Source organism: Festucalex cinctus, chromosome 1 (assembly GCF_051991245.1).
Source record: "Festucalex cinctus isolate MCC-2025b chromosome 1, RoL_Fcin_1.0, whole genome shotgun sequence".
Classification (NCBI taxonomy): domain Eukaryota; kingdom Metazoa; phylum Chordata; class Actinopteri; order Syngnathiformes; family Syngnathidae; genus Festucalex; species Festucalex cinctus.
The window spans coordinates 49558536-49586532 of NC_135411.1; the positions used below are offsets into that span (position 1 = coordinate 49558536).

The 27997-nt window shown below is 40.5% G+C and overlaps 1 protein-coding gene across 2 annotated transcripts in view; it reads right to left on the minus strand.

The window, feature by feature from the left end:
* The window catches only part of LOC144032262 (protein shisa-8-like), a 94853-nt gene extending 71408 nt beyond the window's left edge, over positions 1 to 23445 (minus strand). The window contains exons 1-2 of one of the 2 annotated variants that reach the window (XM_077540011.1): positions 21590 to 23445; positions 19712 to 20338 (exon numbers count right to left, since the gene is read on the minus strand). In XM_077540011.1, coding sequence (XP_077396137.1) covers positions 19712 to 20274 — 563 coding nt within the window. In that variant the 5' untranslated portion in view covers positions 20275 to 20338; positions 21590 to 23445. The remainder of the gene's footprint in view (positions 1 to 19711; positions 20339 to 21589) is intronic. The other variant, XM_077540003.1, reaches the window with a different exon arrangement.
* Between the last annotated feature and the right edge of the window lie 4552 nt (positions 23446 to 27997).

Below are 27997 nucleotides of genomic sequence, written 5' to 3' on the forward strand. Positions count from 1 at the left end.
CAGTAAACAACAGCTCATGATACACAGAATGCTTATGGGAATGTGTAAATAATGCCGTGACACACAACACTCTATGAGTGAAGCTTTAACGCCTGCACGCACGCGCAAACACATGCTGGATGACTCAATCAGGTACAGTATTTAATTATATTGTTAATTCGTTGAGTGCCCCTGGACAATAATTACAATCATCAAACTTAATGAGCTTCTAGCTTTATTTACAAGTACCAACATTAGGTGCTCTTTATTACAATTCAAATTTCAATCAGTGGTTCTCAGTTTTTTTGTTTTTTTTTTACATCTAGTAGCACCTCAAAAAAACAAACAATTTTTTTTTTTTAACTCTCTATTTATCCATAATGACCAACATTAAAATACTACGGAACCCCTAAGGTGACACAGTAGAAAAACAAAACAAAAAAACTTTGTGTTCCCTCGCAAAGATTACGAGGGAACGCAAAGTATTCTTTTTTTCTACCATGTCACCTTAGGGGCTCCGTAAAATACACATAGTGTAATAGGCCTATGTTTTTTTTGTTTTGTTTTTTCTAAGTGTATTTCAAGAACACTGTAACATTATAATGTTGTACATTATAATGGATCAATATAGGAACATAAATAACATAATTCAGTTAGAATATTTGGCACATAAATGTCTAAAACCTCAAACCTGTGAGCATGGAGAGCTGACCTCCGCGGCTCCGCCATTATTTCCATTCTCAAGTCAGAAATCAACCAGCATCCATCAGTTGTGTTCGTCTCGGGGGTTGTACTGTACTTTGCCACACACTGTTAGTTCAACTGTATTTCCTCCAGTTTCTTTACATAATAAATCAACAATAAAAGATTACAGGATTATTTGTGTAGAATTACGTAAAAACAGGACAGTGTAAATGAGCCAAATCCGACATAATAAATAACAACGATAAGGGAAAAAAATCATAATCATCATATTACATTACATTGCAATGCATTTGCAATACAACAAAACTACCAAAAAACTCCAAAAAAAAAAAAAAAAAAAAAAAAAGATAAAATACCCATTTCATTTAGTTTAGGGCAGGGGTGTCCAAACTTTTTCCTTTGAGTGCCGCATACAGTATAATCGAAGGATGCTAGGGCCATTTTGAAATTGTTTGACTCTGTTAAACACGCTAAAACGAACAAGTCGATTAATAATGTACTATAGTTTACCTAGTTATTTTTAAACATGACAGTTTGGATTTTTTCTTGATTTGGGGTGGCCCACATCCCTGGAATAGATCCGCAACATCTCTGAACCAATCTCCACATTCAGAATAAAATGACAAATTTTAAATCACTTGAGGATCTTAGTTAATCATTAATGTGATGTGTTCACAAATTAGACCTTGACACCTTACAGCGGAACATGGAGGAAAACAGTTTTGCTTCTGGAACTGAAATCACCGACTTAATTAATTAAATTACAAAAAGAAATACTTCTGTCTTAGATTTAAATCGTGTCTTTGCATATCTAGAAAAACAGGCTGTGTCAAAAGTAATTTTTTGTATATGCTGAGGGCCGCTAAAAAATTGATGATGGGCCGCAAATGGCCCCCGGGCCGTAGTTTAGACACCCCTGGTTTAGGGTTTGGATAAGGGTCTGAATAACAAAATTTGTTTTCATGGTCAGTTTTTCCAAGAGTTTGCACCTATCTTACAATAAAAATAATGCGGTCGCGTGAACCCATCATTCATCACCCCCATCTTAGCGTGCAACATAAACTGTGACTTTGCATAACTTTGTGCTAAGGTACGACATGGGCCATTTTGTTACTTAGAAGCCTGATCCTGATCCAGCCACATCATCCAGCCTGATAGTGATAACAAACAAACAATTCAGTGCTATTCTGTTGTATGTGGGTTCATTAGGTGCTGCTCAGAAACCCCCCTCCCCCTCCTAAATGAAAGCAGTTAACATCTGTTAGAACATCCACTGCCTTTGAGCCACAATGTGTGTTCAGCATATAGAGAGGCCTGCATCCTTCTTAAGATTTATCACGCTCATTTGTGCAAAGAGAGGCAAGAGCGGTTGAATGTGGCTAGAATGTGAATGCAAAGGGATGAACAAACAGGTGAGCGGGCAACTGAGAAATGGCACTCAAGAGAGTGCAGACCTTCACCAAGGTTGAACAGCAACAAACAAAAGTGAGAAATAAAATGTGGTGTCATCCTGATGCGTGGAATAAAAGATAAGGTTTCAAAAAAATATATAAATGTTTTTTTACAGTTTACAATTTGTATTTATTGTAGTGTGCCTCATCAACAGAGATGTGTAAAGTACTGACATTTTCTACTTGAGTAAAAGTACAATTATTCGTGTAAAAAACTGGTAAAAGTAAAAGTATTCGCTCAAATAATTAATAATTAAGTACAGGGTCTGAAATGTACTTGAGGAGTAAAAGTATTTTTACCGTATGTTACTCCTACGTCACTTTGAAAGATATTAGCGAAAATGGAGCAAAAATAAGGATACATCGGCTGATGGATTCTCTGACTTGCTATCAAGTTCAAATTGTCCTATCATAACCATCCTCCCTCATAATTCCGGGTTGTTCTAATCTAGCCCATTGCACATCATGTGATCACATGTTGTGGAGCCAATCACAAGCTGGGATGTAGGGGGTCATGTGTAACGCATCATATGATTGGCGGAGCCAGGAGCCGTTGACGCTGCTTTTTCTTCCGGGTCAAGTATTTTAATCGTTTCCATGCATTTAAAAGCAAAAGTAACGACCTTGTTTTGAAAATACATCAAGTGAAAAGTACAGATACTCATGTTAAAATCTAATGGATAAAAAGTAGCCTAAAAAATAAATACTCAGGGAAGTACAAAATACTATAAAAAATAAAAATAATAATAATAAAAAAAATACTCAAGTAAAGTAACAAAGTATTTGTACTTTGTTACCTCCCATCTGTGCTCATCAATGGGGTGGCTATATTGGCCAAAACATTAGGTGTACCTTGCAAATTGAACAGGAAGTGACCATCCCAAAATCAACACAGAGTACCCAAGGTTGAACAGGAAGTGACCTGGAAGTGCCTCAAAATCAACAGGATGAGGATTCCGAATTATACAATTTGTTTTCTGTTGGGGCAGTGAGAACAGTTTGGAATTTGTATTTATGATGAAAAATTGTTTGTTTGTTTGTTTGTTTGTTTGTTTGTTTGTTTGTTTGTTTGTTTGTAAGTAGGGCCTCGATACACCAAGGCAAAGTTGGGAAGTGTCCGGGCATCGGTATGTGCTGTCTGATTAATGTATAAAATCACCATTAAACGTTGCAGCTGTTGAGGAGTTGGGGCGTTTTCAATGGATTCAGTATGTTGACTCGGCATCGGCCCATCATGTCATTTGATCACTCCGATTGGCTGTTAGCTAGCGAATCAACGCATGGGGCAAGAACATGAAGTAACCAATGCGTACAAACAGTAAGCGATGGAAAGCATGTACAGTTAAGCTCATTTTGCACATCACTTCTCATTAGAACATAATTATAATGTCTGGCAGTAGATGTCCTTCATATTTGGTTGACGTCACATTTCTGGTTCACATAAAATGATCTAAGTATTAGTCAGACTGACAATCATTTACATTTGACGGCATAGTGAGGGTGGAGTCGCTGTCAATCATTGCCAGTAGTAATCTTTGATTAGTTTGAGGCCAGGACCACTCTCATTTGCTTTCTTACACCACCTTACTCCAGACTAAGGAAGTGGTACAGTTTTACTGATTGGGAGGCACAAATAATCCTCAATTTATGGGGACCAACTCATCAATAATGATCAATTGAAATGTTATTCTGAAAAATAAAGGCAATTGCAAAGACAATCGCTTTTTAGAAGAATGTAGGCTACCTGACTCGTCCTTGCTATTCCACTGCTGAGCTTTATCGTGATTACACTGTTTTCATCAAAAGGTTCAGTTACTGCCATAAACCACCCAAGTGTACAGTATGTAGGAAAAAAAGTACACCTTTAATGAGGACGTCAACAAGACACAATGCCCCACTTTCTGCGGTGTGATGCATTTTCCGAGTCACCATATGCTGTCCTTATTCCCTTGTCTTTCATTGTGCCTTTCGATGAGCTTATTTGTCTTCTGCAGTTTCGTAAGCCGGCTGTGGCTTATTTCCTACCATCTATCTTTTAACAGCCAAATCGGATAGACAAGTCGAGATTTATTGCTTAGGGTGGGAACAGGTGCCTTCTGAAGCTTGTTTTCAGAGGAAATCTACTTAAAAATTGAATAATTGATACAAGTGGCTCTTGCTGCTATTGATGATGAATCGTTTGTCCAATAATTATTGAATTAATGAATTAAAAACACTGTAATTCACATATGCCATGTCTGGGTATAGACCAGTGGAAGCAGATGTCTTGAGTGAAGAATGAGGAAGTGAAAATGGGAAGCAAGATGATGGATTGCAAAAGAAATTTGTGACAAGTTGAATTTTGACCATTATGGCTGATTTTTTTAAATGAGGAAGCTCACTTTTATCCTTTTCTCTTGTCACCATGAATGCTATTGTTCCCATTCTATTTCAAGGCCGAGGATAAGAATCTCTAGCTTTGCTTCACTTTTTCCCTTCTGTCAGTGTGAGACTTGACGTTGAGATATTGACTTACTTAGAATGCAAAGAAAGAGTGTTAGTCCACATCTTAGTATAAAGTAGGGCTGTGCAATTAAGCGAAATTCAATTACGATTTCGATTATTACCCTCCACGATTACAAAATAGTCATAATCGTACCAAAACGATTATTAATACTAGGGCTGAAACGACATTTCTGCCTCGGATAGCCGCTGAGATAGTCGTAGTCAAGCTAACGGCAGTATGCATGACAGTACAGGGGTTGTGAGAAACCAAATTTCAAAATAAACCTTACCTTACCAAATAGTATATGTCGAGCAATGTACTGTAGCACTTTTATTTTGAAGATGTTACCGGAAGCGTGTCATCGGGGCTGAAGCTGTGCTCCTCTATTCGGAGTTTGTGAATGGCAATATAAATGCACCAAACTGGGCCAGATGTCAGTAACACAACTTAGTCCTGAAGTCACGTTCAAGCTCCAGGTAAGAGGCTAAGACATAATTATGCTGACGTTGTATTGTACGGCACCTGTTGCCAGAGTTTAGCGGTGACTGCTAGCTAACAGCGAGCTAACAGCAGTGTCAGCCGTCATGTGCAACCCTAAACCGGACGCCGGTTTGTCCGTTTTCACCACGTTGAGTTTATTAGTGATGAACGAATCGAGTCATTTGAACGGCTCTTCCATGTGAACAATGGGAAGTGAGTCTTTATAGACAGCGTTCAACGACAACGCCCCCACCCCCCACTATAGTGTGCCGACCATTCGCTTTCGGAGGGAACATCGTCTTCACACATTACCGTCAATCAAATAGTTAACTTGTAAGTGGCTCGTTAAGGTCTGAAACAAGCAAAAAAAAAAAAAAAAAAAAAAAAACACTGCTCACTGCGCGTGCCAGCCATGCATGGCAGAAGTGAAGAACACAACAACTACGGCAACATGATCGGCCGGCGCACAACAACAACTCCAGTGCGGTGGGCAGGGGGAGAGGAAGAGCTCTCGATCAAGTTCTAGAAGTGGGTAACTACAGAGTAGATTTGATAAATGTGACAGCTGCTAAACTAGACAGTCAAAACACGCTCGCTGGTTTAGTGTACACACGTGCTGGCCAATGTAGCTTATGTACATCCACATTTAAATTTTCTTATGTTCTATAAAATAATGAAACCTTATTGAATGTCATTTTTTAAGACTATTCCATATGTCAAAATGAAACAATGTTCGGCACAACCTGTAAAGCATCACCAGTCCTACAGAAGTGTAGACTGGTGTGAAAGTAGACAGAGATATTTTTCGTGACTCACCCACAGCTAAAGGGATGATGTGCTGCTTTAGTGGTTTAAAAACATGGTACTAAATAAATAGTAAAAAATAAGTTTGAGTTTTTATTGATATTTTTACCAATGAGTTAGACAAACATGATCAATAAACCATGCAAATCGTTATTGTTGATTAAAATACACCTCGAATCTCATGTACAGTGTTCCCTCGTTTTCCGCTGGGGTTAGGTTAAAAAAATACCCCAAAAATTGTCAAAGTTGTTAGCTTTATGTTTTAAATTTATTATACATGTTTTAAGGCTCTAAAACACCTCACCACACAGTTTATACTTTTCTCATTGAGGCATTTACATTTTCTCACATTTCTCTCTTGTTTAAACATTCTCAATGTTCTAACTTTCATACATTTTATGAAATAGGTACATTACTGTAAAAAAAATAAAATAAAATAAAAAAAACCCGCAAAATAGGAAGAGATTTGTCTAAAATCTCACTGTTTCAAAGGAAAATAGCTTGCTGACAAGCTTGTTGATTAGCTATCCAAAAATGAAAACCAGTATTTGATAGCTGCAACCCTAATAATAATAATTTTGAGTTGTTTTAAGGCACGCCCACACGAGTTCTATCACCTACCACTCCTGTCAAAACTAGACTGCAACCCACAAGCCATATTACACACGCTGCACCCCAACTTCAAATATTAGCTAACATAAATAATATAGTATTATTATAAATTCTGTTTGCTCCAAAATGAGCTTACATATAATTTTTTTATTTGTCTTAATATTTTCAAATGTTTAAACATTTTCTTGCTTTAAACAAGAACATAAATAATCATTTTGAATAATCGTGATTTCGATTATTACCAATATAATCGTGAATATTATTTTTCCATAATCAAGCAGCCCTAGTATAAAGGGTGAACTTCCAAAAGGTATTTTGGACATGACCACTGGAAAGCAAAGCCTGTGTCATTTGGAAGAATTATGGTGTCTATGCTGCAAAAGTGCTTGTGCAATATTGTAGTCCTCACTGGTCTCGAGTGACACCAACATTGACAAATAATGCGTATTACCTCAGCTGCTCTTGCCAGCATATTTGGAGTTGGCAGCAAACATGCTGTAGCTGCCACTTTCATCCCCAAAAACTAAGTAGGGAGAAGAAAATGGGACAAAGTGGCAGAGAAAGTGCAGAAATGATCAAAAAGACAACAATGGTGGAATGAGAACAATGGATGGCTACCCAGCACAGGAAAGGAGGATGAAAGTAGAGAGCAAAGTCAAAGATGTGAATATTCTCTTTTCTTCCCACTCTGCTACGGCGCAACAATTTGAGCTGGCGTAGTTATTTTTGAATTACAGCGGAAAGCAAAGCTACAAGTATGCAGATAACAGGAACATGAAGGCGGGAGAGAGGCAAAATAGAAAGATGAATTGCTTCATTTACTTTAGTTAGTAGAAGTGAGAAGGAAGAAGCGAGCCGATTTTATTTTTTATTTTTATTTTCAGGTCTAGCCAAGAAAAGTAAAGGTATCAAGATGTATGAAAACACTATCTAATTAGGATTGGACCGGAGCCAATCGGGAGAAGAGCTAATATGAAAGGAATGTGGATTGCAACTCAAAAGACACTTAAAATAATGATGAGTAAGCAACTTGACATTTAACAAAAAGAAACTGCTCATCTTTCTCATTACAGGAGGCTGTTGCTGTGAGGATACATGTGTCATCATCCAGCTTTCTGAGGCTCAGTTAGGAGAAAAAGAAGTGGAGACATGGAATGGTGCATTTAAAAAGGTCCTGTCACACTGGCAGGTTGATAGCTGCTGTAAATATCTCATCATGAAATTATTTCTGATATGTGATCGTTTAAAGAGGAAAAACGTAGGCAAATATTTGTGGACTAAATTTAAAAGATTGTTTTGAAGTATCACAAAGTATGATGCAAATCATGAAAAACACAAAATGAGGGCAACCACTGTAATGAGCTGGAGGTTGGATCCCAAAGCGCAGACACAAATAAGATTTTAACCATTTGTTCACGACGAGAGGCGTGGAACAAACTTGACTAGACGAGAAACAAAGAGAGTTGCACAGAGGACAGTGGCAACAGAAGTAATAATCCGACAAAGACACACACTTCTCAGGAGGCTTATATAGACAAGGAATCGATCTGATTGGTTGTGGCTAGACATGTGGGTAACAGGACTGACATGGAATTATCTGATTGACTGTTAACCAGGTAAAGGGATTAAAGATTCTTGACATCACATAGCCCTTGACATCACATAACATCACATAGCCTAACACCAGTTGAAACTCGATGCTAGTTACATCAGTTCAAAACAGACACTTGTTACATCAGTACATAACAGACACTTGACCTCACGGTCATGAACCCAACTTAACAGGTCATGAACTCAAACTTAACCCTGGCGTGATCCCAGACATGACAACCACCTTTGAAATCGGTCTGGATGTTATTCCAGTGGATAAGCGTGTAAAGGCCTCGTTATCCTTCTGCGTCAGGCTACGGCAGAGTCCCGCTCATGCGTTTGCCTTCATACTTGTGCGCAATACACGTCACAATACACATCAGCTTCTGCTGCAGTTCCACTCCAAGACAGGGTGTCGCTACGGCTGCTATTGGCTAGGATGCCAAAGAGTGGAGATTCCTCTGCATTTTATGACCAATTCAGGAAGTCGTTTTTCGTTTCAGGAACAAGAAACAGAGCCGGGGGAGAGTTGGCTTATCACCCTGCCAATTATTTAATGCCAATTTGTTGCTGTCTGCCGTAGCTCGCTAAAACACAACAGCTCTGTGCCGCAAACAGTTTTGTTTTTTTCCCCCCCTCGTCACACACACACAATCACACACAAACGTCTCCTGGGAGGGAAGTGCCACCTGCGCTTACAAACACAGTTGCCTTCAAGGAAACTATCCAAAAAAAAGTTGAGTACGCCATCAAACGGACCAATCACGAGCGATGTTACGACCTGCCATCTACGGCGTACATATGGAGATGTGAGTGTGTATGTGTGTATATATATATATATATATATATATATATATATATATATATATATATATATATATATATATATATATATATATATATATTAAAGGTTTTTGGATGGAATTTGGAAGTCACCTTTATCAAGGTTCCATACAAACAGAATTGAAATAGCAAACAACTTTTCATTTAAAAAAAAAATTAAAAAAAAAAAATCCAAAAATCAATGAAAAACATCAGTGATCCTTCACAAGAACAATTTATTTCTGCATATGTTTCCTTTAATTAGTAAGCTAATATTATGCAGGCAAAGTCTGCAAACTAGACTTGCAGTTACATCTTCCTTAACAATTTTATAGTATATTGATGCACTCCACTCCCCACTTAACAGGTCACATGCATAGACTAGAAGCTCCATATATGGCACATAGAAAGTCATAATGTTTGCCGCTGTGCATGCTCCAGAAAGCAGCTCCACGTAAGCCGCTGATTTTCTGTCAGTGTGACTTGTAGCTCGTGTCAGTCTCCTCTGGAACAAGACCATTATCAGGATCATTGGAGTACAAATGGAACCCATGTTGGATGCTCCAAAAGTTGACCCGAACACGTATAGTACATATACAAGTCGACCCAAGACTCACTCCAACAAAACACCTGACAAAGACCGTGATAACTCACAAAACTCACACAGTCTTAATTAAATATATTAGGGTGTTTGTGAATGTTGAAAAACAGAAAGATAATATAATGATAATATGTGAATAACTGGTGGATTTCCCAAGCAATATATATGAACATATTAACTAATAGTGAGGTGGAAAGAGTACATATAAATTCAGATTTAATTTCAGTTTTACACGTGCTACTTTGCATTTTTATTTAACTTGAAGCAGGGGAGCTGAATGCCATAACGCTATATAACATAGCGGCAGTCCATAAAAGCAACACACTTACTGTATATTTTATCATTTATTGTTCACGTTCCACATGAGTAATATGACCACATTGATCATATAAATACTTTACTATAGCCTTTTACATTGCTATATGAATATTTGACCATCTGTCATGCACACGTGGCCGGAGATTATTAATAAACTTGAAGTTTACAATATATTTTTGTAGCAAATTACCCCTATTCAGACCCAGAGATGGTTGCGGTGGACGTGCCATATTCACGTGTCCGAACCAATAAAACCCACAATTTGGATGTCAACATTTGTTGTTCATGATTGGATCTTACATAACCAATCACAACTGCAAGTTGGTTTTCATGATGTTCATGTTAAAAATGTTGCATATTTTTGGCCCCCGATACCAATTCCGATACCCAGCTTTGCAGTATCGGCCGATACCGATACCTTAAGGTAAAGCTGTCCTGCGATTGGTTCAGAGCATTCAAGGGCCAATAGGAAATCTTAGATCGGCATGCAGTGAGCATGTCACAGATCAGTGAATGTTGTGCACGAGCAAGACACAAGATGCTGCATCCAAAATTCTATATTAGAGTTGGAATTAATGATATCCTTCCTCTCTTTAGTTTTTCCTCTGGTCACTTGAGATCTCAATTTATTGGAAGTTTGAGGTTTCTGGGGTTGGCATAAGACTCTGGTTTTGTAACCACGCAGGAGGGGTTTTGTTGGTGCTGGATTTCACTTTGATGGATGGGATGTACTGGCTTCTATGGATCTCACTCTGCCTTATCGATCCTTCCCTCCTTCCTCTCTTTAGTTTTTCCTCTGGTCTCTTGAGATCTCGCTAAATTTGCTGGAATTTAGAGGCTTCCGGGGTTGGCGTAAGACTTTGATTTTGTAATCATGGGGAAGGCAGGAAGTGTTTGGTCGGTGCTGGATTTCACTTTGATTTATCTTTCTTTTCTCTTTATTTTTTTCTGACCTTTTCTCTGGTCTCCTGACCATTTAAACCTCACGACTCTGGCAAGATTCTGAAGTACCTGGTTAAGGCGAAGGGTAATGGGATATTTATAAGGCTTTAGGTGAATTAATGAGTATAAATTTATACGTATTTGCACGCACACGCACGCACGCACGCACGCAAACGCACGCAAACGCACGCACACACACAAAAAAAAAAAAAAAAAAAAAAAAAGAGCAATGATGATAAGACGTTGAATCGGTAAGACTACCGAATGAACAATTCTGAGCTCTAAAAAAAAAAAAAAAAAAAAGGAATTAATGATATCGGGATGTTACTTGTGAGTAGTCACCGATATGGATACCACTGTTTTCATGCAGTATCGGCGCCTCTGCTGATACCAGTATCGGAACAACACTAATAAGTTTACAACACATTAGAGCCATATTATTCTGGCGTCCACTATAACAACTAAAAAAATGAGATAACTTCCAAAAAAAAACAAAAAACATTTCCGTGTTGTTCATATGTGGCAAAAGAGTCAAAATCAGCAAAAATAAGTACATTTTGCCCAGCAGAAAAAAATGTGGGTCTGAAGGGGCTACCCTGACCATGCCATTTTTAAGCAGTGGTCACCAGTGACAATCGTCATCCACTGAGATCTACAGTGGGTTAACACAATTTTCATCATTTGCAGGAGAGTGATTTTCAGTTTGATGGCTGCAATAAAATCTGACGGGTTTATATCTTGGTTATTTTATGGCAATGATTAGTTCTTCTAGATACTTGTTCAAACAGAAAATGTGGTTTTCATCAGATTTTAATTTACTTTAAACGGCTGACAAAACTATTAAGATGTCCTGAACAATGATAAATCAGAATCATATTTACTTGTACTAACGTGCAGAAGCACTGGCAAGTAAGCTAAAGAATTACTTTTGAAGTCTTCTATCACTGAACTTCATTTTCTGGGATGTTTTTTTTTTTTTTTTTCAAAGGTATTGGTTTGTTTTTGGAAATGACAATTGGGCAAGTTATTGAATTGTGAAAAAGTCTGAGCACAATAATGGACTGCCCCTTACATGTTAAAATTCAAACTTTTAATTTAAGTCAGTATTCATTGAAAAGATGAATATGATGCCTTTTCTCTCTTCATTTCTGTGCTTAACTTAAAGTTCAGTTCCTCTTCTTTTCTGCTACTCGATTCCCCCATTGGAGAGGTGTTCCAGTTGATAAGGGAGACTACACAACATGTTTTTCAGTTTTGCATCACTCAGTCCAACTTGTTTTGAAGAAAATGCAATGGCTGATTACATGCTGATTATACTTATTTCAAGAAAGACACTTTCAGCAATTTGGAGAAAACAGAATTAAATTTTAATCCAGAAATAATTACAAATAATTCATCGAAAGCAGTCTCTGAATTTCTCTGACGGATTTAGTCAGCGCTTCCTGACAATAGTTTGTCCCTGGTGTGGATGTGTTTTGAAGACAGTGCGGAAGTAAGAGGGGTAAAAAAACATCACAGGATGGAAATAATCATTATCATCCAGTCCCAAATCCCTGCAGGAGAATGAAGAAATTATTATCCAATCTGTATTATATTGTAAATGTGGGAAACTATTTTCTCAGCTGTTGCACCATCAAAGAATGTTTTCAAACTGAGACTTGTGCGTACTGGGAAATTAATTTAACAAGAGTTGCTTTTCTGAAATAACATCAACTGGTTTTTGATCTGCTAATTGTCTTCATTTTCATTTATTTTCTCACCGTTTCCTTGCGTTCTTGCATATATGCAATCCCAAATCATTGTTGTACATTTAAAGTTGATCAGAATCAGATCTAATTCCACTTTGAGAAATGCCTTTTCAAGCAGTGCTGCTCAGCACGTGCGCTAGCTTGACACTCGAGCTGTGGCTGTAACTGTTTGAGAAAAGCGGAGCTGTGCGAGCGCTCATCGCTTTGCTGTAAACACCTGTCACGGGCGATGATGAAAAGTGCCACTGCGGCTGAACAATAAAGGAAATAGAAAGCAGTGAGGATGAAATACAATACAGTAAAGCGATAGAATGGCCCATGGAAATGGCTCTTTGCATCCCCTGTGACTCATTCAATTGGTTGTGCCCTTGAACGCAAAGCTCTTCTGGGGAATAACTTATGATGAGTTGGTGTAATGCTATTAAAAGCAAAGAGAGGGACATTAGACCATTGGGTGTGTTTGTGGGTGACGATGTAAATACCAATAGCCTAGCTTCAAACCCAAAGTTGTTCCCCAAACCAGCAAAAAAGAACAAAAGCAAAAGCAAGGCTGTTTAATAATAGTGATCTTGCTCCATAGCAGGCCGACGTAACATTAATCTGGTATTTGCTTAATATATGATAATTAGTTCTGTTGGGACAAACCCAACCAAAGAAGTCATTTCAAAATGCCAGACCAGCAACAAACATCTTTACACAATCACATTAACTACACTATAAAGCCTGAACCATGAAATATATGAGAACATTTAGATTCTTTATAAATATAGTATTTATTACTTTTTTTTTTTTTTTTTAAATCAACTTCCACATATGACTTTTGATTTGTGTCATATTTGATGCATCCGGTCACAATGCTTTACATTTGTACATTTATAACTGTCAGAAATATAATTATAAACAGACATATCAAATATATTAGTATTTCCAAAAATCAGAAAGAACATTTCCCACTATTCATAAGTATAGGTGTCTCTCCTTTCTCAATTGGTGGCGATCTTGCAAGGTCGCAGGGAAAACCATCAGCTGGGTGATACTGCCCTCTAATGCTTTGTCCGTGCAATGTCATGTGTCATATCATATACGTCAGGGTTTTAAATGGGGGGGGGGGAAATATTATACTCATGAAATAGAGGGCACAAAATGTCTTGTATGATACCTTTGGATTTATAGGGTTAAACTGCTCATTCTGAAGATGTTGATATGAAAAAATATAGTCGTAATTCTTTGAGTTTGTCTGCATAATCCATCCATCCATCCATTTTCTTGACCACTTATTCCTCATGAGGGCCGCGGGGGGTGCTGGAGCCTTTCTCAGCTGGCTTTTGGGCAGTAGGCGGGAACCACCCTGGACTGGTTGCCAGCCAATCGCAGGGCACACAGAGACGAACAACCATCCACACTCACAAGCACACCTCGGGACAATTCGGGGCGCCCAATTAACGTGCCATGCATGTCTTTGGAATGTGGGAGGAGACCGGAGTACCCGGAGAAGACCCACGCAGGCACGGGGAGAACATGCAAACTCCACCCAGGAAGGCCGGAGCCTGGACTCAAACCCAAGTCCTCAGAACTGGGAGGCGGACGTGCTAACCGCTCATTCACCGTGCTGCCCTGTTTGCATAATTTGTTTTGTTTTGTAAAAATTCTACCTGCTCACTTTAACCCTATGGGCATAGCGCATGGCTCGCTGTGCATGTTTGCTGCATTGGCAGTCTCTGCCAAGTTGAGTGTGCTGGTACAGCATATGGTTGGTCATTGGCGATGTCGCTGATGGGCAGAAAATTTGGTGGCAAGAAGTTGTTGTAAATTTCTAAGTGCCATTGCAGGGTTGACAGCTGGTTTTCCTTCATAAATATGTGAACAGTGGGCATCATCTGCAAAATGACCGGCACCGGGTCTAACCCGCCCCAGCGCAGGATGTTTCACCATTCCCGAAAATAAGGACCTTAGTTTTAAGACATGCTCTCACACATTGTGTGAGAGGCTTTTGATGTTTAAACTATAAACCCTTCAACAAGTCACGTTGTTTAAGACTTATCCATTTGGGTTGAAGGTGAGCTGGAACAAAAAAAAAAACTCCAGTCAAATCATTGTTTTCTAGTTAAAGTGCTGTACTTGCAAGTATTTAAGTATTTTAAGTTACTTGTTAACTAGTTTGAAAAATATTTGGTGTATTAATTCGCTCAACTGAATCATGTATCAACGGCTGTGATTTATTTTTAATGCTTCTTTGCAGCAGTATCAGGCACGCCAACAGACAGACGACGAGCAAAACAAAAACTGCCTCTTGGGAGATGAGGGGTAGTGCATCGGAGGGGACACGCATGGAGTAATGCACAGCTGTAATGAGAGGGTGTGTGCGTGTGTGGTGCTGAACCTCAGTGTGTTTTGAGCTGTACGTCACTGCACCACTGACTGTTGTGATTGCCTGATCCAAGGTTCCGGCGCATTACCACCTTAACAGCTTTGTGGCTAGATTTATTTTGTCTAGTGCACGTGCGTAGAACAAACACACACACGCACATGTGCACACTGACTAACAGACCCTTTCTTGATCGCAGCTGGGAGGAAGTGCCTAACAATCAAAAGATGAGAGTGAATTTGAAATGCGATTGGCATGCAGAGATGAGCTCATCTTTTCTGAATGGAAACATATTTCCGTCTTTACTAGGCAACATCTGATGTCAAGCCCAGCATGTTGTACAAGGTCTTGAGGGAGAACCTGGACTTGGACCTTTCCTGTGCTTGTGTGGGTTCTTTCTAGATACTCCAGCTTCCTCCCTCTATCCAAAAACACGTGTATGTATGTTGGGTAAATTGAAGACTCTAAGAGTAACTCGTACTAGCGGTTGGCTTTGAGTAGTGTTTCAGTCGAGCCTGCCAGATGCGTGAAAGTGAAGGATCTTCTCCTAACCTAGCTGCCAGTTATGGGCAGAGAAACTCAGATGGTAGGTGGTATTCTTTAAATTACCCTCACTAACTGTCACCCATCCAGCAAAATTCAGAAGGCCTTGCGCACAGACACAAGATCAAGAAAAGAAATAAGCCGCTCTGAAAACATTTACCAGTGCTATATATGTATATATATATATATATATATATATATATATATATATATATATATATATATATATATATATATATATATATATATATATATATATGTCTATATAATTCACACTTGATGGTTGGGCAGACATGCCAGGGACTGAACTATTTATGTACTGTACAAGCAATTAAAAAGTGGAAAATGGATCAAAACAATCCTGTTAACATGACAACAGCAATGTGAGTGGGAGTTTTGTGTTTGTCGTGTTTCAAGATGGTTTCTTGCTACCAATTTGACAACTGAAACAACCACACAGTCCAGAAGTTGGAAATATGCCATTAAGATCTTTAGATGTGTGACTTCAAAGGATTCAAAAGTAAAACAAGAATGATAATAAGCGCAATAAACCCTTTTTGCATCATTACAACAATTACATATAGTTAAAAACATTAAGATGGAAATGACCAGATCTGCGTACAGTGAACCTCATAAATGCTAGTATCTATAGCAGGGCTCACCAACGTGGTGCCTGCCTGCGTGCACCAGGTAGCTCCCAAGATCCACGAGTAGCCAACTGACCTGCTCTAAAAATAGCTCATTGTGATTTCCTAGAAGTTTTGTAGATTTCATTTGAAAATATGAACATTGGCAGAGATTTATAGAAATAGTGTTGCATAGTCCATTGTTCCTAATTATTGCGACAAATCGTTCACATATTGTTACATAAATGAGTATCATTAATAAAAAAGATATAATAATAGCAGTAATAACTTCAGCAAATATCTTATTTTAGAAGTGTGTTTCAAACTGGTAGCTGACTAGCTCTCGGGTTCAAAAAGGTTGGTGACCCCTGACTCTATAATATGGGATGCAAAAGAATCACTGTCAATGCACTGGTGAGACATATTTACTTTTTTTATTGCACTATATTTGCATTTAATCCTTAAATTTGTCATGTTTGTGCTTTCAGACTGTGTCCTTAGTGTTGCAACTGCCTGATGTAATCAGCAGCCTATGAGAGACAACCACAGCCTATAAAGGGAACAGCGGAAGGCACATTCTGTTTGTCGGACGATTCATTTGCTTGCCTCCACAGCCCAGTGAATGATATTTAGCTCTCTATCTCCACATCTTTTCATGCACGATCCCTTCTCGCTGTTTCTGGTCTAGTTTCCTCTGACCCATCTAGTCGTTTTGCGCAAACTGCTTAGTATGATGGGCACTCCATGTTTAGCGTTTGGCCCTGGCTGATGCAAGAGCCTTTGTTCACTTTGTCATGCCACTGTTAGTGCGGGCGTGCCTTGATGGTTGCCTCAACCTGCAGTTGAAAGTTTGTTATACAAATAATTGTCAAAACTATTATTTGTGTCTGCGTTTTTGGGATCCAACCTCCTGAACATAACAAAATTACTGCTTGATTTCCATATATTTACGTGTGGTTTTATTGTTAACTCATTTGCTCCCAAAAACATATAAATACGTTCTATTTTAAATATTACCAGTGTCCCAAAGACATATTTATCATATTTATACTTTTGTTTTTTTTATGCAAGAACATACAGAAGGCAGGCGGCACAGTAGTCGAGTGGTTAGCACGTCCACTTCCCAGTTCTGAGGTCTCCAGTTCGAGTCCAGGCTCCGGCCTTCCTGGGTGGAGTTTGCATGTTCTCCCTGTGCCTGCGTGGGTCTTCTCCGGGTACTCCGGTCTCCTCCCACATTCCAAAGACATGCATGGCAGGTTAATTGGGCGCTCCGAATTGTCCCTAGGTGTGCGTGCGTGTGAGTGTGGATGGTTGTTCGTCTCTGTGTGCCCTGCGATTGGTTGGCAACCAGTCCAGGGTGTCCCCTGCCTACTGCCCAGAGCCAGCTGAGATAGGCGCCAGCAGCCCCCGCGACCCTTGTGAGGAATAAGCGGTCAAGAAAATGGATGGATGGAATATAGCTAAGTTTCATTCTTATTCACAAATCTGTTTAAAACTGTGGGCAAAAAAACTTGTTGCAACATGGCCCAGGTTGATCTCTTATACTCTTCTGCTAACTGCTGGACGTTTTTGTAATAACTACCATTGCTTCAACCATTCAGTTCAGAGGCTGCATCAAAGCCTTCTGTATGCCATCCATCCAGATAAGCAATATTTTTTTTTTCCTTATAAAAGAAGAGACTCTAATCTTTCTTTTGGTAGGTTCCATGTTTTTATAGCAATAGAACACAATATTCTGTCAAAATCAGTCAAAATCCAGTAAAACAGCCAGGAGTGAAGGAGGTTGCTTCTGTGAAAATAGCTGGGAGTCAATGAGTTGTTCAGTGGTTTACACTAACATTAAATCTTATGTTATCTTGTTATGAATGAAAGCTATGTTCTATTTGATGGACACTCTGGCCTTTTAAAGGGGCTGTCTGCCGGATTCACTCAGGAAAATGCACTTTTTAAATACAGGATGTACACACTTTAACTTTCTCTTTTGTGGTAATTTCGTCCTAAACCCCCACCTCCCCAGCCTGTATTTTGCTATTTTGTGTTTGTTTTGTAAACAGCGGGACGTTTCAGTGGAAAGACAGTGTTTACAACCCTCCAGCCAATCGCAGAGCGGGAGTGACGTCATGCAGCTGACACGTCGGACCGCCCCTGTTTGCGACACGCCAACCCGCACGCACGAATTTTATTTATTTTTTTCACTCACTCACCCACTGAAGCTTAGTGTGTGAATGAGTGAGTGAAGAAAAAAAAAATCTGTGCGTATATATATATATATATATATATATATATATATATATATATATATATATATATATATATATATATATATATATATATATATATATATATATATATATATGGCCAACTACTGGCCTGACCTGTGAATTACAGTGAGTTCAATATTTTAAGGATGATTCACTTATATATTAATTAATAGTTATCTGCCAAAAATGGGAATTATTGTAATAACTAACGAGGTCGAGTTCATTTTGACTGAAATTTAGAATAATCATCCAAGTAATTGCTTCATTTAAGAAGTTCACATATCCGAGGATAGCATGTGCCAAGAGCTGCCAGCTTTCATCATGCTATGGGTGTCACAAAGGCGGATTAATGAGTGCTGATGTCCAGTAGTACTTTCTCTCCATTAGACCCCACACCATCGTCGTACTCATCTGCGAGTAGGCTGAGAGATCTGGTTATGACAGCATTTTAAAGGAGCCCCCATGGTGCAATTCTCAACACCCAATAGGCTGGCTGCTCACACCCAACACACTGACACACACTCTGTGTCTCTCCCTTGTCCCCACTGTTCTGTGCACTAGAATTAACCGTTGGCTCGTCTCCAGTCACATCCAGTCAATATTCCAGCCATCCAAAAACCACCCGCTCTCTTTGGATCGTTCACTGGAGGCCAAACACTGGCAGAGTCGCAGTTGTGTCACAGCAATCAATCCAGCATCAATGTGACTATAGCTATACCACCAGTATGCAAGCAAAACACAACACAAAGTCCGCATGCGTGTTTTGTCAAATTCCCACCAAAGTAAAAGAACTAAAAGGATAATCATGCAAATGAAGAAAATGACCTACATAGACAGCGAAAGATGGAGGAAGGAGCTTTCATGGTAGACTTTTAAATTTTGTATTTCATCTTCAGAAGAAAGTCAAATCTGATGTTAATAAATGTTCTGACTGAAACTTAGCTACGATATTTAACAAATGAAGTTGTTATTGCTAAAATCAACTAGAGCTCAGCATTTATGTATAGTGTTGTGCTAATTTAGGTCACAGCAACAATTTAGGAGCTGGATGCTCTAGTTCTTGGACGATAATGTATCAAGCCAATAATACACTATAAATTTGCATTTATATTCCACACATTCATGTCAATGTGTGGAATATTTCCACATTGAAACCTGCACTGCCACCCTACTTGGCAAAAATGGCAGTATGGCTCAGAGTAGAGCACATCCCATCTGTGACTTGTGGACCCAAAGCACCTTGGCTTGGTTGTTCTTCGCCAACATGTTGTCTGAAGCTAAAAGCTTTTCTGAACGTCAATTGCTTAACATTTCAACATCACAAAGTGAACATTTGATTATGATGTAGTGAGAATAATCAATCTTTACTCAGGTCCTACCTGGAATTGGTCATATCCGCTTGTCCACCTCGACTCTTCTCCAGACCCAACTTGGTGAAAATTCCGATGAGCACCATAATAGCCACCACGCCACAGATAATATAAACGATCATGTGGGTTTGATCACGGTCCGGTTCCGGGCGGGCCTCTGTGACTGGTGCCGCCGGTCGCCCGGTGTTTGCCCAGACTGGTGTGTCATAATTCGAACAGGAAGTCTGATCCAAACTGTGGATTCTGAATTGGCAGCAGAATCGGTAGAAGCAGGAGCCGCAACAAAAGCTGTAGATCCCCGCGTTGCAATTGAACGGTGGGTCCCACTGGCCCATGACGTCGTAGTAGCCCCAGCAACGATTAGCGCCACCTGGTGTTTTATCCTCAGTGTCCGCAGTCGGTGTTGCCAGGGCAGCCTCCGGTAACACCGAGGGCTCAGTTGTGAGGTTACTTGGAGGCGCCTGGGCTGACACTTGGCCCAAGGGCCGATGGTTTAGTCCACCCAGAGAGGTCAAACCAAGAAGAATGGCCACTGAGAAGCTGACCAGCATTGGATGCATGTCGGCAGACATCTTAGGTGCTTGGTCTTGATGCCTCAGTGTTGATGTGTAATTGATAGACCCAACATGAAAGAACCTAGGTTTGGAAAAAAACAAATACATTGTGAAATATCCTTATCACACAGTCGCCATGTTGAATCAAAAGCATTCATTTAAGATGGGCCTATAATAGATATACTATATATCGCAGGGTTCACCGCGTCCAGGTCCGGAGTCCTGCATGTTTTCGACGTTTCCGCCCACTAGCATACCTCATTTATATAATCAGCTCATAAGCATGCCTGATGACGATCCTGATCTTTAGTATCAGGTGTGTTGTTCGGCAGAAACCGCTAAAAGCTGCAGGACTGAGGACATCGAGGACCGGAACTGGTGAACCCTGCGCTAGACTCCACTTTCTCTGGCACGAAAATTAAGATGAGCCCATTTTTAGTCCAAGTGCAGTCTACTTTCTGTTACCAACTTGACAGATGTACCAGTCGTCAGGTATTCATCCAATTGCTTCAGATTTTTTTAAGTGAATTTACTGAAAATCTGCAAAACGGACATATGCTCGTTTGAGAGTGGACTCCGCTGGTGTAGGTGGCGGTATACACCATTGAGATGTGATCCACCAGTAATTTAAAGAAGAAGAGGAAAAACAGGAAGCGACTGCGCCGTGCGATGACGTCAAATAAGTTTGCTTTTGTAATTCTTGGTAAATCGTGGCGTTTCTTTGCTGTTTTCCATCTAAAATTGCTTTAATATTCGCTTCTTTAATTCCAAAAAGATTTCTGTTTCGTTGTCCTCCCAAACATACCTTACTTTATCGCTGGCCATTGCTTTGTGACTACAAACGTACGTGTGACGTAATATCCGGTCAAAACGTGCGGCGTGTGTCCGGTCTTGTTGTCCTCTCTGCTCTGTACAGCTTAATGGCGCTATAAACGCTTACTCTCGGTCCAACCTCGCTTTCTGATAATGTCATCTTTCTCGCAACTGTTACTATAACAACAATGTTCTTGGCGCAAATTCATTGCCATGTGTGGTAAATCAGGTGCAAATTTTCTCCAAGCTGTCAGTTTTGTGGGCGTGTTTACGCCGGTATATGATTCGAGCAATATCCTGAGTGAATAGGTGGGTAACTTGGCGCAGACGGCGGGTGCAGTTGTGGTGCAATATTTTGCGCAATTACCGGCATTCTTAGTGAATATACCCCCAAGTGCATTAAACTAGACTTGCGCCTGCACCAAATTTGAGATGCGCCCATTTTTACACCTGTCCACAAAAATATTCTAATGCAATCGTGTGTTTGTAGGTGAGTGGTCCAAAATAGTGGAAATGTCACCTTTCACAAAGCCATTTAGCATCCAGAAGTTGGAAACAAATCCAAATCCCCTGGCTTGTAGTGGATCCAGTTTAGAAGCACTTGCTGGCCACGAATAAACGTGCTTGTCGCATTTCCTGCAATCAGTTTCCCACTTTGCTCAGTCAAAAAGCAATCTGTGAAAGCGTCTGCTGTCTAAAGAAGAAAGGGAGGATTCTTCTAAGACTCTTCTAAGAGTCCCAATCTCCCATCTTGGAGTGTTTCTCAATCCTGAGACATGCTCGTATTCCTGAGTGGGTAACACATCTGATGAGCGGCGCCAAATCACTTCTGACGTCCCAAGGAAAACTCAGCCGAGTGTGTTGCTTCCCACGGGAGTTGTCTGCCTCCTCCACTCCAACTCGCTTAACTTGTATCTTTCATCTTCCCGCTGACAATGTCAATGCACAAAGGGTGCACTTTTATTTTAGTGGTTGGCATCTTTTGGCTCTTTCCAATTTTCTTTCTATTCTGAGTCAAGGAGCCAACAGGTAAACGCAGCTGTTCTTTAAAGGAAAACTCTGGGCACTCATCCAGCTGTAATCCTCGGATGACGACTCTCCAGAAGCGCCCTTCCTTTTGCACGTGTGGTGTCTTTTTCCTCTCACGCATACACACACAAAGCGCTTCAATTCCCCTGCTGCTCCGTCTTTGTCAGCAACTTCCAGTCACCACACGGGGAGTCCAGTGGCTTTTTGCACCCAGTCCGCTGTAGCTTGACCCCCTCTCCCCTCCGCCCGCCCCTGAAGCCCTCCAATTTTGGACCCCACGATCTGTAACAGAGCCTGGACACCAGCTGGGGATTGTCTATTTAGCTTTGTCCGATTTGTGGAGGGAAGGGCGGGGGGGGAAGAGAATTGGGATGATGTTGTGACGTTGGGTTTCAGTGCACAAGAGATTCTATTTATAAAAACAATGCTAGATTAATTGAATGATTATTTTTTGCTCTATTAAAAGGAAGAAAGTCCTTGCTACCCTTAATTTGAAATACCCCACTCTTGTGCTGCTCCCGCAAAATAAACCTAATCTGTTTCCAAGGTTTAAGACTTAACCAAATATCAGCAAAATGTCAAGAGAGACCTACTATCTCTGTACATTGAGATGTGCACTGGCACAAGTTTGGCCAAAATGAATTTCCCCAGCTTGTTGCGAAGTGGAGATGCGACAGCTCAAACAGCAGAAGCGTGCCACCATCGGCACATCAAAACATGTCCTGTTTTCAAAGGAAGCCCTCTCGGACTGCAGCAGATGCTCTTTTGTTCTTATTGGGGCGGGTTCAGGTGCAAGTTGGTCAAATTTTCCATTCGCGTTATGCGCACCTGAGCACAAATTGACCCAAAAGACTCTCAAGCCATTAATATGCAACAGTTTGGGGGAAATTGTCGCATATTATTTGTCCGAATCAAACAAGAGATTGTTGTTAATTTTTTCCTTGTCCACCTGCAGCTTCTTTGAAAACAGGCATAATTTGATATATATGTAGAGGAATTTTATATATATATCATATGTATGTGTTTTCACTGTGGGATGCTCCAAACAGAAGTGGAAAGAGACAGGAAAGTCCGGAAACAACCAAATGCTTTTTCTTTATGATGTCAGTCCATCCTTTGGTCCGTGTGTATTCCTTTATTTCCGCCTTTTTCTCATCTCATCGATGCGTCTGTATCCCGTAACTCGCCGCTGCTGCCGCTGCCGTTCTCTTCTGTTCTCTGACAGGACTGGATGACAATATCTCAAACACTCCTCCCTCTTCTGCTCACTCCTCCCTCTCCCACTCACCACCATCTCCCTCTCTCGCTCTCTCTCACACACGCGCACAGACTTTTGTTAGCAAATGAGCGCAAGGTCTTTCTTGCTGACTCTCCTCCTCTGCCCCCTACTCTGTATCACTACATTTGTCTCAACATTGTTCCACATATTGCTTTGCTTTTTTTTTTTTTGCCAGCACAATTCCTTCTCCCCTTTTCAGTTCATTCCTTCTTTTTCTTTTCTATCTGTCTCCATGCAGTTATCAAAGAAGTTTCCAAAATTGCCTGACAGTCCAACTGAAGAAATCAGAGGCTTGATTTGGCGGACATGCATGTGTGACGCATGGTCTGTGTGTGCTTCATTACTGCGCTTTAATACCTCTGCACACCCTTGCCTCCATATCAGCTTGTGTGCTGCTGCAGTCTTTCGGGAATGATTTAGGGAGCAACATCACAAGGATGGATGGCAGAGGAGAGGGAGACGAGAAGAGGGGAAGAGTGAGATAAACAGTGCAAGGGAAAAAAAAAATGCTAGGATAGAGGCAGGGTGAGGAGGATGGCAGTGTGCCTGCCAAAGAGAGAGTGAGGGAGAAGGGGGAAGAGGTAAAGAAGTGAGGAATTATCGCCGGGGAGCGAGGGGGGATTAGAAACATGGGAATAGGAAGTGACAGAGGGAGAGGGGGAAGGATGTGGGGAGTGATATATGGGGAGGGCGTGAGGGCAGGTAGTGGAAAAAAGAGAAAGAGCTTCCTCAAGGGAAAGTGACATATTTGGCCTCTAGAGAAAGAGCGACAAATAGAAAGAGTCAGCAGACAATGTATTTCCCTGGACATTCTCTTAGGAAGGAAGATAGAAAAGGATGGAAAGGCAAATGACATTTAAATAATATACCGTCTGCCAAATTTTCCTAAAAGGAAGCTACTGCTATGACCTTGACTTTGAATTCGTTATGAATGTTTAAAATATTCTTATAGAAGCAAAAGCTGTTCCATGATCCCCCATTTGCATATCTCTGAGATAACATCTGATAGAGATAATCAGTTTGAGTCACACTGTCACAATCACAAAACTATCAACTGCAGCGACAATGTAATAACATTGATAAAGGAACATTTGTTTTCAATATTTAATTTAAAGCAATACACCATTCATTGAAAACCAACCAGCTATTCTGTGAAATGATTAGTTTTGTCAATTAACTCATTTGCTCCCAATAACGTATAAATACGTTTTTAATGTTCTAAGTGTCCCAAAGACGTATTTATACGTTTTTTTATTTATTTATTTATTTTTTTTATGCTAGAGCATACAGAAGGCTTTGATGCAGCCTCTCAACTGCGAAGAATGGTTGCAGAAATGGTAGTTATTACACAAACGGCCAGCAGGTGGCAGCAGAGCAAAGGAGATCAATTACTTACAATTTTAAATAGATTTGTGAAAATGATGAAACTTAGCTCTCTTCTAATGCTAATTGCTGAAAAATGGAAACAGATAGAAATACTTTTTTTTTTTTTTTTCCTGATGAAAGAAGACACTTTAATCTTTCTTTTGATAGGTTCCATGCCTTTATAACAATCGAACACAATATTCTGTGGGCCCTGCAAAATCAGTCAAAATCCAGGAAAACAGCTGGGAGCGAACGAGACTGCTTCTGTGAAAATGGCTGGGAGTGAATGAGTTAAAATAAATTGTCAAAATTTATGTTGAAAATTTATGATTTTATAGTACTTTTTACGGATATTTTTGTATTAGGTACAGTATCGTGCTGTCAACACGCATAAAGTCACATGGCTTTGAAGACTACAATAACACGAGGAACTATTGTGTCCAACGACGGACATCAAAGGGGGAATTACGCCCAACAGCAAAGACCCACAGCCACAGGAAATTCGCCAAACATTTGTGTTCAGCTGAAAGTGAAGGTGAAACTGAAAACGCTTGATAATGCACAAGGATGATTTCAGCCATCCCATAGCAAGTAGATGCTAGGGACCGTGCACAAATTACATATTCAGGGTGTCATATGTGGGACTCAAGTCATATTTACATATGTCACTTTGGAATGTACTTTGTGGACGGTCCCTAAACTGGACGCTAAACAGCCGGCCAACTTTTACTCTCTAGGCCAGTTACATTCACCACACCACCCCCAACAAGGAAGGACATCAAACATGACATGCCGAGGATTTCGCCAATTAGAACTGGCACAGTATTTGGAGATAGAAAAACCCATTTGTATTTATTTTGCCCAATATGGTAGCAAAATGGCATTCAAATGAATGAAGGTGACTCTCGTCATTGCGATCATGTGACTGGATGATGTCGCTGCCCAGAGAATGTTATTATTTTAATACTTAATCGACTTAAAAACAATTCAGGGAATAAGATGCCAGAGATATTTACACTTTTATTCTTTTTACACACTGCCTAGTTTTTGACTTGTATATCACTTTCCGCAATGATGAGTTGTATTACTCTGATGACTGTGCATTCCGTTCTTTTTTCTTTACTTATGTGCAATGTTCAGTCCATCCATTTTCTTAACTGCTTATTCCTCACAAGGGGAGCTGGAGCCTATCCCAGCCGGCTTCGGGTAGTACACAGGTGTAACAACTATTGCCTAGGTCCATTTCACCCTCTAATTTTTTTTTTTAAGTTTGCTTCTCCTGAAGCAAATTCTCTGCAGTGCATGAATATGCCAATGCCCAGACAGGATCCAGCCTGGTCAGCTCTACAGGTGGTCCTTGCCACCAACAAAACTCTTTTGAAGCCGCTGACCAGGTGACAAAGGAATTCATGCGTCTGCCGAAGGAGTGTATTTCAAGCAGTCTGCTCGGAGCCCGAACAAATGGCTCCAATGGTTTGGAATACACAAATGACCGATCAAAGGAATGTTCATGACTTCTTATCAATCACAAAAGGATACTCTGGCGCCTCGCCCTTCCCGGAACGTCTAGATGGAGCAACAACACCTCCAAGTGGCGAAACTTGGAACTATCCTTAGTGACAATTCACATAAGTAACCGCATTTTACACATTTATATCATGATAATTCTTGACAGACAACTGAACTACGAATGATTCATGTTATATCTTTGTGTGTATGAACATCCTATTTCATGTGTACTCCATAAAGAATGAAAGATAATCAATGTCTCTCAGTTCAGTCAGATTAGACAAGTAGAAGTTACCTCACAAGTTAGTTTATGATGCATTAATTACAATGTGTGTTAAACGGGTTGTGTGGGAAAACTGATTTGCCAGACTGACCAAATTTAATGCCAAATTATTAATCTTTTTAATAATTTTCCTCTGAGAGTCTGCGCGAGCGAACAGAAGGGTGTGCCTTCACCTGCTCGCCCCACCCAGAGACTATAAAAACACGAGCAGACCACTGCCCGCTCTCTTCTTTTTTTTGCCCTCCTGCTCTCTTGCCTGTTCCGGCTCTCACAAGCCTCTTCCAAAAACTCTGGCCCGACTTGCAAGTGGGCCAGCCAGGCTGCTCGAACCCTTGGTCTAAGAAACTTGCAAACCACGTGGCTTTTTCTTTCCTGGCAGGATCCGTTAACGAGATCGGATCCTCGCGCCACGCCACGCCAAAGCAAGTGCAAACTGCAACGCTGACTAAAGACTCTTTCGTTTTTTTGTTTTTTTGTTCCACTATCGGTGCTCACCCGCCCGACCTTCTCGGTCCCGGGTACACTTGCAACGCACCGCCGGACTCAAGGTTGTGCACCTAAGCCGCGCACCGCACCTGCTACTCGGTGGCGCTCCGCCGCAGTGCCAACGCACCTCCAACGGCTGGCCTTCCCCGTACGCAGGCGCGTACTGACCGAGCTGCAACACCTGAGCTCGGACAGCTGCCCAGCAGAACCAACCTCGGCGAGGATCAACCTCGCCGGATCACCAACCAATCAAGGGACGAGCCGCGCAACTACGTCAGGCCCCTGGCGCGGCTCCCTCGCTAACCTGTGGAATAAACCTTTTTTTTTCCTTGCATTTTTCAACGAACATTGACTCTTTTTTTCCCCCTTGTCAAAAAGGCCGCCACTTCTGTTCGTTGCTACGCAACTCCAGGGCTCGTAAGTGCGCTTGATTTCTACCTCGGCGTATCCACTGTGTGCCACTTACGTTTGAAACATCACAAATCTGGCAGGTCAAATTTTCTCTTTTCCCTGTTTCTTTATTCATTCGCATTCCTTCCTTATTTTCATTCGCTTTATTTTATTTCTTTTCTTCTGACGGTAGAATAGTTAGATAGGCAGTATTTTGATTCTGTAGTGTAGCAATCGTGAATAAATGCATGTTTTATAAACTTTATTCCGCCTAAGTCATCTGTGTTTCCGAGTGGATTATTATTCTTTTGTTAGTACAACGAACCACTGAATATCGAGTGTGGCGACTTTAGATTATCAATGACTGATAAAAGAAGGATTTTGGTCGTTGTTTGCTCCTGTTAATACGAAGCAAAACAAACGTGGTGCCCCAGAGGTTATTGAGGTAAATACAATTTACCTCTGTAACGTCCAGATTATTAATTCGTCCAAAAGACGACCCAATTATCGCTACACAGGGTACACCCTGAACTTGTCATGGTTCGGTTCTCAGCCTGTTGTGCTTTTGTGTGTGTGTTCCAGTGCTA